At 43.1% G+C, this 14,348-nt stretch overlaps 1 protein-coding gene across 1 annotated transcript in view; it reads left to right on the forward strand.

The window, feature by feature from the left end:
- Nucleotides 1-14,348, forward strand: part of itga3b (integrin, alpha 3b) — a 56,934-nt gene that overhangs the window by 18,783 nt on the left and 23,803 nt on the right. Inside the window, exons 2-6 of the mRNA XM_014159019.3 lie at nt 11,143-11,270; nt 12,306-12,388; nt 13,129-13,378; nt 13,545-13,643; nt 14,001-14,205. Coding sequence (XP_014014494.2) covers nt 11,143-11,270; nt 12,306-12,388; nt 13,129-13,378; nt 13,545-13,643; nt 14,001-14,205 — 765 coding nt within the window. The remainder of the gene's footprint in view (nt 1-11,142; nt 11,271-12,305; nt 12,389-13,128; nt 13,379-13,544; nt 13,644-14,000; nt 14,206-14,348) is intronic.

Here is a 14,348-nt window from a genome sequence, read left to right on the forward strand (position 1 = left end):
TATACAGTACCAGTCAAAAGTTTGGATACACCTACTCATTCAAGGGTTTTTCTTTATTTTTACTATTTTCTACATTGTACAATAATAGTGAAGATATCAAAACTATGAAATAACACATATGGAATCATGTAGTAACCAAAAAAATGTTAAACAAATCAAAATATATTTTATATTTGAGATTCTTCAAAGTAGCCACCCTTTGCCTTGATGAAAGCTTTGCACACGCTTGGCATTCTCTCAACCAGCTTCATGAGGAATGCTTTTCCAGCAGTCTTGAAGGAGTTCCCACATATGCAGAGCACTTGTTGGCTGCTTTTCCTTCACTCTGCGGTCCAACTCATCCCAAACCATCTCAATTGGGTTGAGATCGGGTGGTTGCGGAGGCCACGTTATCTGATGCAGCACTCCATCAGCCTGAAAAAAGTTTTTAAAAAGTGAAAGAATATTCAGTTCCGGTCTACTTAACAGGGTGGGTCTCCCATAGACATCAATGCAATAGCAGCTGGGTCTGGTGTATTTAGTTCACTGACTTTCAGTGAACCAGAAAAAAACAGTGTGTGTGTGTGCATGCTTACACCCCTGTGTGTGTGTTCGTGTGTGTGCGTGCGTGTGTGTTTGTGTGTGAGTGTGTGTGTGTCTGTGTAGGCTTATGCACGTGCATGCGTATGCAGGTCTGTGACTGTGTGAAAGAGAAACCAGAGGGGGTTATTCAATGTTCCAGTCATGCGAGGCCTAACATGAACTGTTCCTCAAACATGTCTTTGTTCCGTGTCAGGGGGATAGTGTGTCATTTCCTCCTGTGATGTACAGCACCGTATTAAAACGCACGTATCCTGAACGTGTATTTCCTGTCCGATTAGATGGACCCCTCAAGGCATTGTTGACATTGATCCCAATGATGCATTAATTAATTTCCTGTATCCCCGGCTTTCACTGGACGCATTGTATGCATCCTAAATGGCACCCTATTGCCTATGTAGTGCACTATATAGGGAATAGGGTGCCATTTGGGATGACACCATTGCCTTGTATGCATATCCAAGTGTCTCCTGGAATGTTGTCTAAAATGTCTGACACCATTGTGAAGAGAGATGTTTGACAAGCGGAGTGATGTGAAAAGTGCCTCTGGAAAGAGAAGACTGGAGAAGAATTGAGAGGGGGAAGCCAACAAAATGCTTGGCCAACTCTCCCCTCAGCAACCTAGCATCAGTGGCAGTCAGCTAGCCTGGAGATATCTAGCTGAAATTTGATCTAGACCCCTGTTCAGTGGGTTTATCGAGTTCAAAAAGATCTTTGGCTGGTTTTTGGTTGCAAGAAAACTAGCATTCACAAGAAAACTAGGATTAACCAGAAAACTAGCATTCACCTTCAAATGATGATGTTATTTTGACTATATCCTGTTATAGTTACAGAGTTGTACACTATCTATACACTGCTATCTCTTGTAGTTTTTGAATGAGAAACTGTATTTCAGCCACATGCTGCCACAACAATGACTATTTAGGTGGTTCACCACTAAACACCATTCAACAACGAGGGATCATTCACAAAGTTAATGCAAGTCACTACTGAGTGCATTGATGATGTCATCACATTCATATCTGGAGGAAGTATCATGATTTCAGTGTGCCTTATCTGCATAGGGTCATTCAATTAAATAATGTGAGTGCTTTTGTGTATTTGCAATGTATTAATGAGGTTCAGGACCTTTGCTTCACTGCGATCTGGAAGGAACAAGTCAACTAAGTCAGCATTGATACCTAGTGGATCATAGGAGGTGAATAATGTTGTAGGCATGTTTGTCTGCCGACTAACCATAGTTCCAAAGGCAGCGGGTGTTTCAACTGGCCTGTTTCAACTAAACTGTTTGCCTTGTCAAGACTCATCTAAAAGCTATGTGTGTGTGCACAAAGAATGTGCTAACAGCTAGGTGTGCACACCGTGAATATTCCGCTAGCAATGTGTACCCTCGTGGGTTTGTGTGCGTTCAAAGAAAAGACAGGTATTTGCTGAAAATACATCAATTACAGAGAATATTGTGTTCAAATAGCCCCCCCACACAGAAAATACGTATTCCTTTCTCTCTCTCTCTCTCTCTCTCTCTCTCTCTCTCTCTCTCTCTCTCTCAACCACCACACACACACACACACACACACACACACACACACACACACACACACACACACACACACACACACACACACACACAACGTTTCATCTCAAGTGAGGACAGGATGCAGATGTCCCTTTCCAGTTAGGGTAGAGTCGGACTGTGTATTCCTGTAGCTAGCATTTCAGCATTACCGCTCTTTCAAAGCAGTCATTACACCATTACAAAGAGACAAATAGATTTTAAACCTTGTTCTAATGCAAAATCGAATCTGATAATTGAGTCGAGCTGAGTTCAGTATTACTACCCCATTTATTAGTTTAGCAGGTCAAATGACAACATTTTCCAGGAATTGATCTGGTCGTACTGCTCATCTATAGTGTAATTGGTTTATACTTCAAAGCCCACACACTGGTACTGTCACCTTGTTCTTTGTATACACTATCTATCTAGTTGTTGTGTTGTTTGCTGTGTCTTGCTGTGTCATCCGAAAAAATGACACACTGTTTAAAAGCTCAGCTATAGACTAATGTAGCGACCACAGTTACAACTGATAGCTGCCACTAAAATACTAATGTATGGACACATTTCATCTGAATAATTCGCAACTCAAACTCCATAGCCTTTCACAATGGATTTACAATTCTTCCAATGCGCTGTGTACACACACACACACACACACACACACACACACACACACACACACACACACACACACACACACACACACACAATACTATTATTATGTGAATATCCTTACACACACATACAGTGGCAAGAAAAAGTATGTGAACCCTTTGGAAATACCAGGATTTCTGCATAAATTGGTCATAAAATTTGATCTGATCTTCATCTCGGTCACAACAATAGACAAACACAGTCTGTTTAAACTAATAACACACAAACAATGTCTTTATTGAACACACCGTGTAAACATTCACAGTGCAGGGTGGAAAGGAATGTGAACCCTTGGATTTAATAAGTGGTTGACCCTCCTTTGGCAATAAACCAAACGTTTTCTGTAGTTGCGGATCAGACCTGAACAACGGTCAGGAGGAATTTTGGACCATTCCTCTTCACAAAACTGTTTCAGGTCAGCAATATTCATGGGATGTCTATTGTGAACTGATCTCATTTTACATATTAGTCATTTTGCAGACACTCTTATCCAGAGCGACTTACAGTAGTGAATGCATACATTTCATACATTTTTATTTTTTTTGTACTGGCCCCCCGTGGGAATCGAACCCACAACCCTGGTGTTGCACACACCATGCTGGCATTGCAAACACCATGCTCTACCAACTGAGCCACAGGGAAGCCACTTGAGGTCATGCCACAGCATCTCAATTGGGTTGAGGTCAGGACTCTGACTGGGCCACTCCAGAAGGTGTATTTTCTTCTGTTGAAGCCATTCTGTTGTTCATTTACTTCTGTGTTTTGAGGCGTTGTCCTGTTGCATCACTCTACTTCTGTTGAGCTTCAATTGGCGGACAGATAGCCTAACATTCTCCTGCAAAATGTCTTGATAAACTTGGGAATTCATTTTTCCTCCAGGTGCCCTTTTGCGAACTTCAGACGTGCAGCAATGTTTTTTTTGGACAGCAGTGGCTTCTTTTGTGGTGTCCTCCCATGAACACCATTCTTGTTTAGTGTTTTACGTATCGTAGACTCATCAACAGACATGCTAGCATGTTCCAGAGATTTCTGTAAGTCTTTAGCTGACACTCTAGGATTCTTCTTAACCTCATTGAGCATTCTGCGCTGTGCAATTGCAGTCATCTTTCCCTTACGGCCACTCCTAGGGAGAGAAGCAACAGTGCTGAACTTTCTCCCTTCATAGAAAATTTGTCTTACCGTGGACTGATGAACATCAAGGCTTTTAGAGATACTTTTGTAACCCTTTCCAGCTCTATGCAAGTCAACAATTCTTAATCTTATGTCTTTTGAGATCTTTTTTGTTCAAGCCATGGTTCACATTAGGCAATGCTTCTTGTGAATAGCAAACTCAAATTTTGTGAGTGTTTTTTATAGGGCAAGGCAGCTCTAACCAACATCTCCAATCTCGTCTCATTGATTGGACTCCAGGTCAGCTGACTCCTGACTCCAATTAGCTTTTGGGGAAGTCATTAGCCTAGAGGTTCACATACCTTTTCTAACCTACCCTGTGAATGTTAAAATGATGTATTCAATATACAATATACAAAATTCAATCATTTGTGTGTTATTAGTTTAAGCACACAATGTTTGTCTATTGTTGTGACTTAGATGAAGATCAGATCAAATTTGATGACCAATATATGCAGAAATCCAGGTAATTCCAAAGGGTTCACATACGTTTCCTTGCCACTGTATATAATACATAAGGTTCTAATGAAATTTCCATATCAACAATCGAAATGACTGAAAAATGCAGTTCAAAATGTAAAAAAATTCTTGCTTGATAATTCAAATGCATTCAAAGGGATGTTGTCTGTTCTCATGATTCAGCTGTAGCCGAACCTGGAAATTGCAAAGGAAAATGCATTTAGGCCTACCTTCGCTTGGAAATCAAGTCCATTTGTCTGGTGAACCTCTCGTGTCAGCGTTGTAGAAGTCACAGCAGAACCCTCATGTCCATTATTTTATTCTGCATGCACACAGCAGGGAGACACATCCCCAAGTCCTCCTTTGGTTCCATTTTCACACTGACACAAAAAGTCATTCCCATTCCTATTATGTCCACAAAGCAAAAGTAAATGTCCAAGATGTGTAAAAGTCTGTGTAAAAAGTATTAATTGGTAATGACGTTTCAGACAAGTGGACAGTCCAGTACTCAGTGTTCGCCTGCCTGACAGCTAGCAGTGAGGGAGATGGTGGTTGCTTGTCATGTCACGTCTTGTGTGTAGAGCTCCTGTATGTTGCCTCTGTCTGGTCTTAACTTTCATTATAGTTGACGTTCCACTCTTCGAACGCTCCAAATGGCGCGTTACATTATTCCAACTGGGAAAATAGTTTGAGGTGCAATAGTGTCCATTTGTCAGATTGTTTTTGCTAGCTAGCTAGCTTTGTTTAGTTCAAGGGAAGCGAGGGCCACATTATGTAGACACGCCCAAATGTGCACAGCTTACCCCAGGCAATACCCACGCAACATGTTTAGGCAATATGCATGCGCAGAATATGAAAGAGCCTCAATGAAGCTACTTTAAGCTAGGCGAAGCTGCGACGCTTATGCTGACCCTGTCCATTAACAGTGACTGGACTCAGGAACAGCCACGGCATCAACGATTTGAATGGATTTGAATGGCTGGAAAGGAAGGCATGAATGCCCTGGCACCTTCTGGTGCAGTTTTAGCACATTTGGGGATTTTTTGCATAAAAACCACCAGAATCATTGAGAAGAATAATGACTTAAAAAATATATAATTGTATTTCTTATTTGGCTTTTCATAACTGCTTTCTTTATTAGATTATCTCAGGGTAAGTACTTCCTACCCTGCCTACTACCCTGACTGCACATCACTGGTTGTCAATGAACACTGGGTTATCATGTAAACCTCAACGCTATGCGGGCCCTGTAAGCCTGATCTCAGACCTGCTATTGGTCCCATGACGAACAGGTACCCTGGGCTTATCTAGACAGGTGATCAATCACCTGCATATACATGCATGCTCGCACACACACATGCTCACACACACACACACACACGCACGCGCGCACAGGCACAGGCATTAGCACACACCTATGCAATCATGCGTACACACACACACACCCACTCACACTTCCAGGCTCTTCGGGCAGGGTGCCAGTCCAGCTGGGCCGATGGCTATCGTCTATCTCCACCAGACCTGTGTCATACCTTATCACGCCGCTGTTTAGACTAAAGAGAGATGGATGCACCTTGACAGGAACTATGCTCCTTTGTAGACCTGTCTCATTGGCACTGTGTGGAGCCTGGACTTGTCTTTGAAGTATTTTGCAACATTCAGATGAACAGGAGAAATGACCCAGCAATTCAAACTATTTTTGTGGTTGTAGTAGGATCTTCGTCCACAGAACGATGTCTTCTCCCAGGTATTCAAAGGCCGTAAGAAGTTTGATTTGAAGCTGAGTTGGGAGAGAATGGGCAGTGAATGAGATTATATGGCCCCATTCCAACATGTTGTAGGGGGACTGGAAGTGTGTTGGCTTAGGTGTCTGGAAGACAGAGGACTGTTTACCAAAACAAGACACCCTCCACCTTGCTTGTAGTGTCACTTTCTCCTTTGTCTGGCTATGCAGTTCTCTTTCCCCTCTATTCTCCTCTTCCTCTCCCCTCTCATTTTCCCCCATCCCCTCCTCTCCTCTCCCCCCGCCCTCTCTCTCTCCATTCTCTCTCTCACCTTTCTCCTCTCTCTTTCTCTCTGTCTCTCCCCTCTCTTCTCGACCCCTCTTTCCTTTCTCCCTCCTCCCTCCTCTGTTCTATGATGACACCTTGTCTCATGCAAGTCTGGCATAGAATGGTCATTTATGCCTCAGCAACTCTTTGTGGAAAAGGTTATCGCGTTATTTCAACCGTTTTGATAAGAATATGATTCATTCAGACACTCCTCCTCTTTCCAACTTCTTTTACTCGAAAGGGTTCAATCTGAGTCGTGGAGGTTCGGCTTTGCAGCATGATTGACATGTAAAGGCAGCATTCCTGCTTCAGCAGAGACTGTATCACAGTAAACGCTGCATATGTCGGCTCAATCTGAAATGACCTTACCATTTCTATCGCGGAATCCGTAATACAGATTGCATAGAGCCCTACATTTCAAGAATGCAGAGGTGACGCACCTTGTGGTCTACATTAAATGTTTGGTTAAGGAAGGCCAGAGGGGCACATTTCAACATGTCCTTTGAGTTGGAATGCAGCTCCAACCTCCTTGTTCCTGATCCAGAGAGAGAGTTGAGACTGTTTATTAAAAGGTGATGAGCAGAGTGGGAAATATGGGTGGCCATATTGTTTCATTTTGAATAAGCAAGAGAATATCAGTGAGTGAAGGTCAAGAATAGACAACATGCCATTGTTTTTGAGCTCGGCTGCTTACAGAATACAGTGGGTTTTATATTGCGAGACTTTGAGGGTTGTGTGTAATCTATCACCGATAAGGATAGCTACAATAATATCACAACATGCTCATGAGGAGACTATTTTTTTACTTTTTTTACAAACAATGTTTTCAGGTTCTCACATTTCTTTAATGTAGCCTATTCCTTAAAGATGGAAGGGGAAACCGGCCCATCGGTCGCCCAGTGGTTATGAAACAGAGGAGACGAGAGGAGCATCCATCATCGTAGTAAAAAAGGATCGTAATACAAACTCTGCTGTTCTATCGCATGTGCAATGATGTCCGGGGGGGGGGGGGTGTTTGTTGTTTGAAGTAACATCTTTGTTGTTGTAATATCGCTAAAAGGACAAGCAACTTTCATTAAATGCAACCGATTAGTAACTCTATTTAACTTTTCTCTGTGTTGTCTAAGGGGACTTTCAAAAACATGTCCACATCACTGGAGGCTGCTGAGGGGAGGACGGCTCATAATAATGGCTGGAACAGAGTGAATGGAACGGCATGAAACACATAGAAACCACCTGTTTGATACCATTTCACCTATCTGCTCCAGCCATTACCACGAGCCTGTCCTCCCCAAGTAAGGTGCCACCAACCTCTTGTGGTTTACATGTGAGAATTGTTATGGGTGAGAAGTCTGTCTAGCAGCAGGGTTGAATTGCCAAAATAAACAAAAGGTGACCCACGTGCTGCAGTACTGGAGATGAGGGCTAGTGAGGACATTCCGTTTTGTGGGGACGTGTCTGTGAATGAGGTCAAACTGATCCAGTATTGTTCAGTAGTGTGCTATTCCAGCAGTTCACTGGCCCTAACTTCCCATTGCCCAGATTAGCAGTTAGTGAACTCAGTGCCCCAATTCCTCACAGCTTTGGACAACAATAATGAATCCAGTGTTTTGTGTATTGTTTTGTTTACTTTCTCAAAATGAGCAAAGGTCAGCCTGGTTCCTACTTTGCCTACTGTTTTATATTGTCACCTGGGTATTGTCGAGGTCGGCTAATCCATGTAAATGGTGTTGAGTTTTCCCACAGGAATAGCACGCCCATTATTTTACATTTATAAAGGACTTAGACTTTATCCATAAGTCCTTGTGTTCACCCTTGGTGTGACTTTTCAGTTGAATATCTCCTTGGGTGGCCTTGTCTCAAGATTTAGCAGCCAGACATATATTCAAACAAGCTACTGCACATTCCAGTGTGTGGACACACACACACACACACACACACACACACACACACACACACACACACACACACACACACACACACACACACACACACACACACACACACACACACACACACAACCCTGTTGCTGCATAGTGGGCCTCTCCTCTCCTTCCTTTAAACCTAGTGCTGGGTCCTACTACAGCATATCTGTCTGGTCCCGGTCCTGCGACTGTCTGTGGAATCTCAGATACAGCCAGGCTACTGAGTGACCACCAGAGCCAAAGTCTCTCTGCCTCCCTAAGGAGCCTACAGTGTGTGAGAACACTTGTCGTAAGTCCCAGTAAGAGGCACAGTATCGAGCACAGTGTGCAGACCTGGGTCACATTGGCCCTGGTTGTCATCACCCAGGCAAGGTAATTCATTAATGGCTGATAATGCACATTGGGAGAAAGGAGGGATAATTGGCTCCCGTCGCTGTTTCAGATGAGGCAGGGGTTGCTGTTGTAGCTGGAGTATGTCAGAGCCATGTTCTTGGGAGAGGGGATGCCAGTACTTCCTGTAATGGTTGGGCGTAGGATACCCTTGCACCAGTAATCTGTCTTTATATCTCTTTCAGGGCCATGTTTATTGTATAGTCTTATGTGGGCTGAATTACCTTGGTCCATTTAGTAGTGGGAGACTTCTGTTCATTGTCACTGTATGACATGAGACAGGAGGTTTCCCCTACTCAGGTCACATGACCAGGAAAAACACCTTGACCGGTGTATGACATAGTATAGTTATGTTATGTGTAGACTGCTGTTAGTGTTCACCTTTCTAATGGGGTCCTATATGGCTCAGTTGGTAAAGCGTGGTCTTTGTAATGCCTGGATTCTGGGTTCAATTCCCAGGGCCACCTACAGCTAAAATGTGTTCACACATAACTGTAAGTTACTTTGGATAAAAGCTTCTGGGAAATGGCATATGTTATTATTGATAAACAGTAAGGTTGCCTGATGTGGGAGTGTGAGAAGGTCGGCTGGCCGTCGTGTTAAGTGAATAAACACTGAGGCCTTTGTAGGACTGGTGGTGCCAGGCACACGGTCCACAATCTCCACTTTATACACACAAACCACCCCTTAATGTTTTCACCAGTAAGACGCACAGTATGACTCGCAAGGTGAACTGTATGTTATCTGACTCATTTTTTATCACGTCTGGACGTCTTTGAAATATTCACCTGGACTATCTCACCCTCCCTTCAAATGCCTATACCTCAAATTAAATCCTGCCACTCCCCTCAAAAGCTTAAGACATTTACTTTGAAACTCTCTTTGTATTTCTCAACATAGAGCACTCTCCTTGAATGTAGGCTGTGTTCCTTCTTGGATGGCTCCTATCTCTCCACTAAGTGCAATGTATTTACTTTTACTTCTCAGTGAGGTATGAAGCCTGATATTTACATGGGTGTGAGACTTGATATTTACATGGGTATGAGACTTGATATTAACACGGGTGTGAGACTTGATATTTACATGGGTGTGAGACTTGATATTTACATGGGTATGAGACTTGATATTAACACGGGTGTGAGACTTGATATTAACATGGGTATGAGACTTGATATTTACATGGGTATGAGACTTGATATTTACATGGGTGTGAGACTTGATATTAACACGGGTGTGAGACTTGAGTTTTAACTCAAGGCACCAAAAACTCTCGACACACTTCCCGTTGAAGTCAGCGAGTTGTGCCAATAACACGACCCAATGTCACAGTCATACGGTAAACACTTTGTGAAGGTTGATTTTGGAATATGAACAGTCCTGTGCTAATTCAAAGTAAAATTCAGCAATGGAGTAGTACATTTTGACCATTGAGCTGGGACTGTTCACAACAGACCATAGTCCCCCCTCAGTGCTTTATTTCTTCATTGACAACATTGATTCATTGTTAGCATCTTAGCTAATCGCTAACCATATTTCATACAAATGTATCTCATGCTTACATACTTACTTAATTTATACAAATTAGGTTTGATAAATTGTGTGCTGACTGTGAATGCTGCGGCTAGCCACAGGGTCAGTTCCCTTGTAGATAACGCTGGCTGCTTCACAGCTTTTTTACCCTGGTGCTAATGTTGTGGCTGTCCGGGTGAGTGAAGAAAAAGACAGGGTTGGCTCCCTAAGCTGCTGTCTGTTGCGTCCAGACTTGTACCATGGTTCACGCTTTGGCTCCCCCACACTCTGATCTCCTCCCTCTGAGAAATTTTAAAGGTCATGTGGTTGCTCTCGCTCAGCCCAGAGGCTTTGTGGGTGGTTGTGGGGAAGACATGGTCAGGGTGGGCTAGAGAAGGCTGACCAAATCATTAAGAGAGGTCAAACATCTCCAGCTACGGGTCCCAAGTTGTTATACAAGATGAACAATAACTGTTTTGCTGTATCAAATAGTTTCTGTATCAAATAGTTCCGACTTCCTAGAGTGATAGTTCCTAATCGTGAATATCCATGAATTATAGCTCCTGTCATGAATGCCTATGTTCCCTATGTTGATATACAGTAGGCTATATTATAAACCTGACAGATTTTATGGCTCTGTTATATATGTCTCTGTCGTGTCTGTCTGTCTGTCTGTCTGTCTGTCTGTCTGTCTGTCTGTCTGTCTGTCTGTCTGTCTGTCTGTCTGTCTGTCTGTCTGTCTGTCTGTCTGTCTGTCTGTCTGTCTGTCTGTCTGTCTGTCTGTCTGTCTGTCTGTCTGTCTGTCTGTCTGTCTGTCTGTCTGTCTGTCTGTCTGTCTGTCTGTACTCAGTCTCCTGTCAGGAGCACCCAAGGAGAAAGCCCTGGCTCTGAGGAACGTCAATGAGACGGGCGCCATCTACTCCTGCCCTGTCACCACAGAGCTTAACGACTGCGAAAGGATGGACTTGGTCAGCTCTAGTAAGTACTGGCACTCTCACTATCACTACAGTGTCCTCTCTATATGAAAGGGTTCTCCTGGTTGAATGGGTGACATGGGGCTTGGTTGGGAGGTTCTTTAGGTGGTTAGATAAGGATGTGTTTGTTAGAACCACTGAATTATGCTTTGTATGTCATGTGTTACTGTGAAGACTGGGTTCACTCACCTGAGTAGGGATTCACCCTTGAGTGGAATTTTATATGGAATTTGCAAAATTGCAAAAACAATCCATACAAACTTGCAAAGCATTTATTGTCAGTTTCTGACACTGCTCTGTATCTAAAATAATACATTTAAAAGACACTGTAGGATAGCCTGTATTTGATATCAAGGTCTAGCTATCTCATACTTATTCCAGACCAAGCAGAATACCTCCAAAGGTAGACTCATCAAACTATCAAATTAGACAAATTTCCCCCGCTTCCCAAACCCTTAACTCTGCCCTGATTTGCTAAGCCCAACCAGCAGGTATTAACCTCTGTCATCTCTGAAAGACATGCTCCAAGTAGGAACATATTGAATAAGTCTTAATTAAAGGATATGGTAGACTGACTCACCTAGGAGGTAATTATAGCCTCAGAGGCTGAAAGTAAGAATGATAATGCACTTTTGATGTTAGTCAGTCTCTGTACATTTTTGTGGTTTCCACTTGTTCAGTCTTGATCCACATTGGATGAGACTGCTGCTGTTTTGTTGCTAGGTGTCTTACTTTCATGATGAACATCCTGTTGTTATATTTTGGGGGTTGTTCAGTTGGAACCTTAAGTTTCAAATAACAGTCAGACATTGTCATATGTATATGTCTGCTCTGTTGCCACTTTTCATGGAAGTGTAAAAAATACATGATTCATTCTTTGTCATTGAGGTAACCAGTAACTTTGTATTGATCACTTCTGATGTGACTATACAGTCATGATAATTAACAGTCGCAGAAGACAACAGTTCACAGATTTATGTTTCTATTTAAGATAAAGCATGCCCTTTAAAGCAATGAGTGTGATGTGTGTCTCCCACAGCGGACTCGTCTGAGATGGTGGAGGGGATGTGGCTGGGAGTGACTGTGGCCAGCCAGAGAGACCTGCCAGGGGGTCGAGTGCTGGTGAGAGTGGGACAACACCCTCTGGTTCTCTTTCCTCACTGAACGTGGACCGTCTCCTATCTTGAGATACTAGATGCTTATAACAAAACATTTCACACAGATCTGTCTTTGACAGTGACATCAGTTCATGATTTATGCCAAAGTTTGAGTTATGGACATCAAGTTTGTTCCTGATAAGGCTAGCCATAAGGTCAAGATAAGGTCAATTTAAGACCATAGATAAAGCATAGGCTTAGACACTAGATACGATACAATATACGATACGATATACTTTATTGTCCATTGCGAAATCTACATACAAATACACAAACACAATACACTATATACATGCAGTATGAAAAACACTGGTAAGTTAGTACATACTGTAGGTCACATATTCAGAGTCTCTGGCCTGCTGTTTGACCATGTATAGGGTTTGCATATGTTCTGTGTCCCAGTGTTCAGCTGCACTGACAGTTCAGGATTCACTACAGTGATATGGCCACAAGGTATGGGAAGAAAAGGTTGTTGTTTCGTCAATAAAGACATAATATTAAATACAAAAACGATGTTTTAATTTACATGTAAAGACAGGAAAATTCAAATGAGCAGCCCTACCCTACATTTGACATAGGTACTAAGGTTTTACAGCAAACTCATCTTATTACACCTGCTACTGTAAAACATGTCAAATTTACTCAATTATACCACTACTAGAACAAAATAGAACTCCTGCGTTGTGATGTCTAATCCGTGTCCAGGCTTGTGGGCACCGCTACGTGAAGGTGGTGCGGGGGGGCGCGGAGGAGCAGCGGCGGATGGTGGGGAAGTGCTACGTCAGGGGCAATGACCTGACCTTCGACCCCAACGACGAGTGGCAGGCCTACAGCTACGAGGTGTGCAACCCCAACTTTGACATGGAGCTGGAGGGCTTGTGCAACATGGGCATCTCGGGGGGCATGACCGACACGGACGTCTACATCGGCTCTGTGGGCAGCTACGTGTGGCAAGGTGGGCACCAAAAGGAGTTAAAGCCTCAAGACTTCTTCTGCACAGCCTGGTCTCGTAGACTAGACATAGCATAGTAAACAAGGCTTCTTCTGGAAGCTTTTCTGGAAGGTCATGGCTTAAAAGTTCATGTGAAACTGTATTGTTCTCTTTTGTCTTTGTTACCTAGGCAATGTTCATGTAACGTGGAGAGACCCTGATCCAGGAAACTCGTGGGACTCAAGTGACAAAGACTTTGGGCAACTGAACAGACGATACAGCTACATGGGTATATCAGTGACCTGGCTAGTAGAGCCATTTCTGGATTAACAGGGTAGACTAGGAAGCCTACTGTAAGGGAGTGTCTCGTGCTCTTCCATTTCAAAACGCTCTCAAACATAACCGCTCCCCCATTTAGAAAGACAAACATCTCTTTGAACATATGAATTGAAAGAGAACTAGAAAGAGGAACTACCGATGCTATCTAGATGGCGGCGCTCCGTTTAGCATAGTGGCAACTGTATCACAGGAAGTTACCTTTGACCTTTGTGTAGAATGATTTAAGGGCAATGATTAGCCCTACCTACCATAAATGGTACTGTAACATAGTTACAACATTGTTTTAATGTTGTTTTTAACACCACAGGTTACTCTGTCAATGAGGACAAGAAGCTGCTGAGTCAAGACTACTTCACGGTAGTGACGGGGTCTCCCAGAGATGAATCCAAGGGCTCAGTGATGCTGGCTAAGAAGGGCAACACAGCGCTGGTGACCGAGTTCATCATCCCAGGAGAACAAGTGGGCTCGTACTTTGGGAACAGCCTAGCTGTCACCGACCTCAACAATGACAAGTATGTCATCACTGTCCATAGGAAATCCCCAGCTTTAGTGCGTCTCTCAGTGTGCCATATGCCAAAAGCTTGATTATCTAGAACAAAACAATAGCAAACTCAGAGGCAAAAGAATAGCATATGCTAATCTTTTGAGAATAGTA

Source organism: Salmo salar, chromosome 19 (assembly GCF_965601325.2).
Source record: "Salmo salar chromosome 19, fSalSal1, whole genome shotgun sequence".
Taxonomy (NCBI): domain Eukaryota; kingdom Metazoa; phylum Chordata; class Actinopteri; order Salmoniformes; family Salmonidae; genus Salmo; species Salmo salar.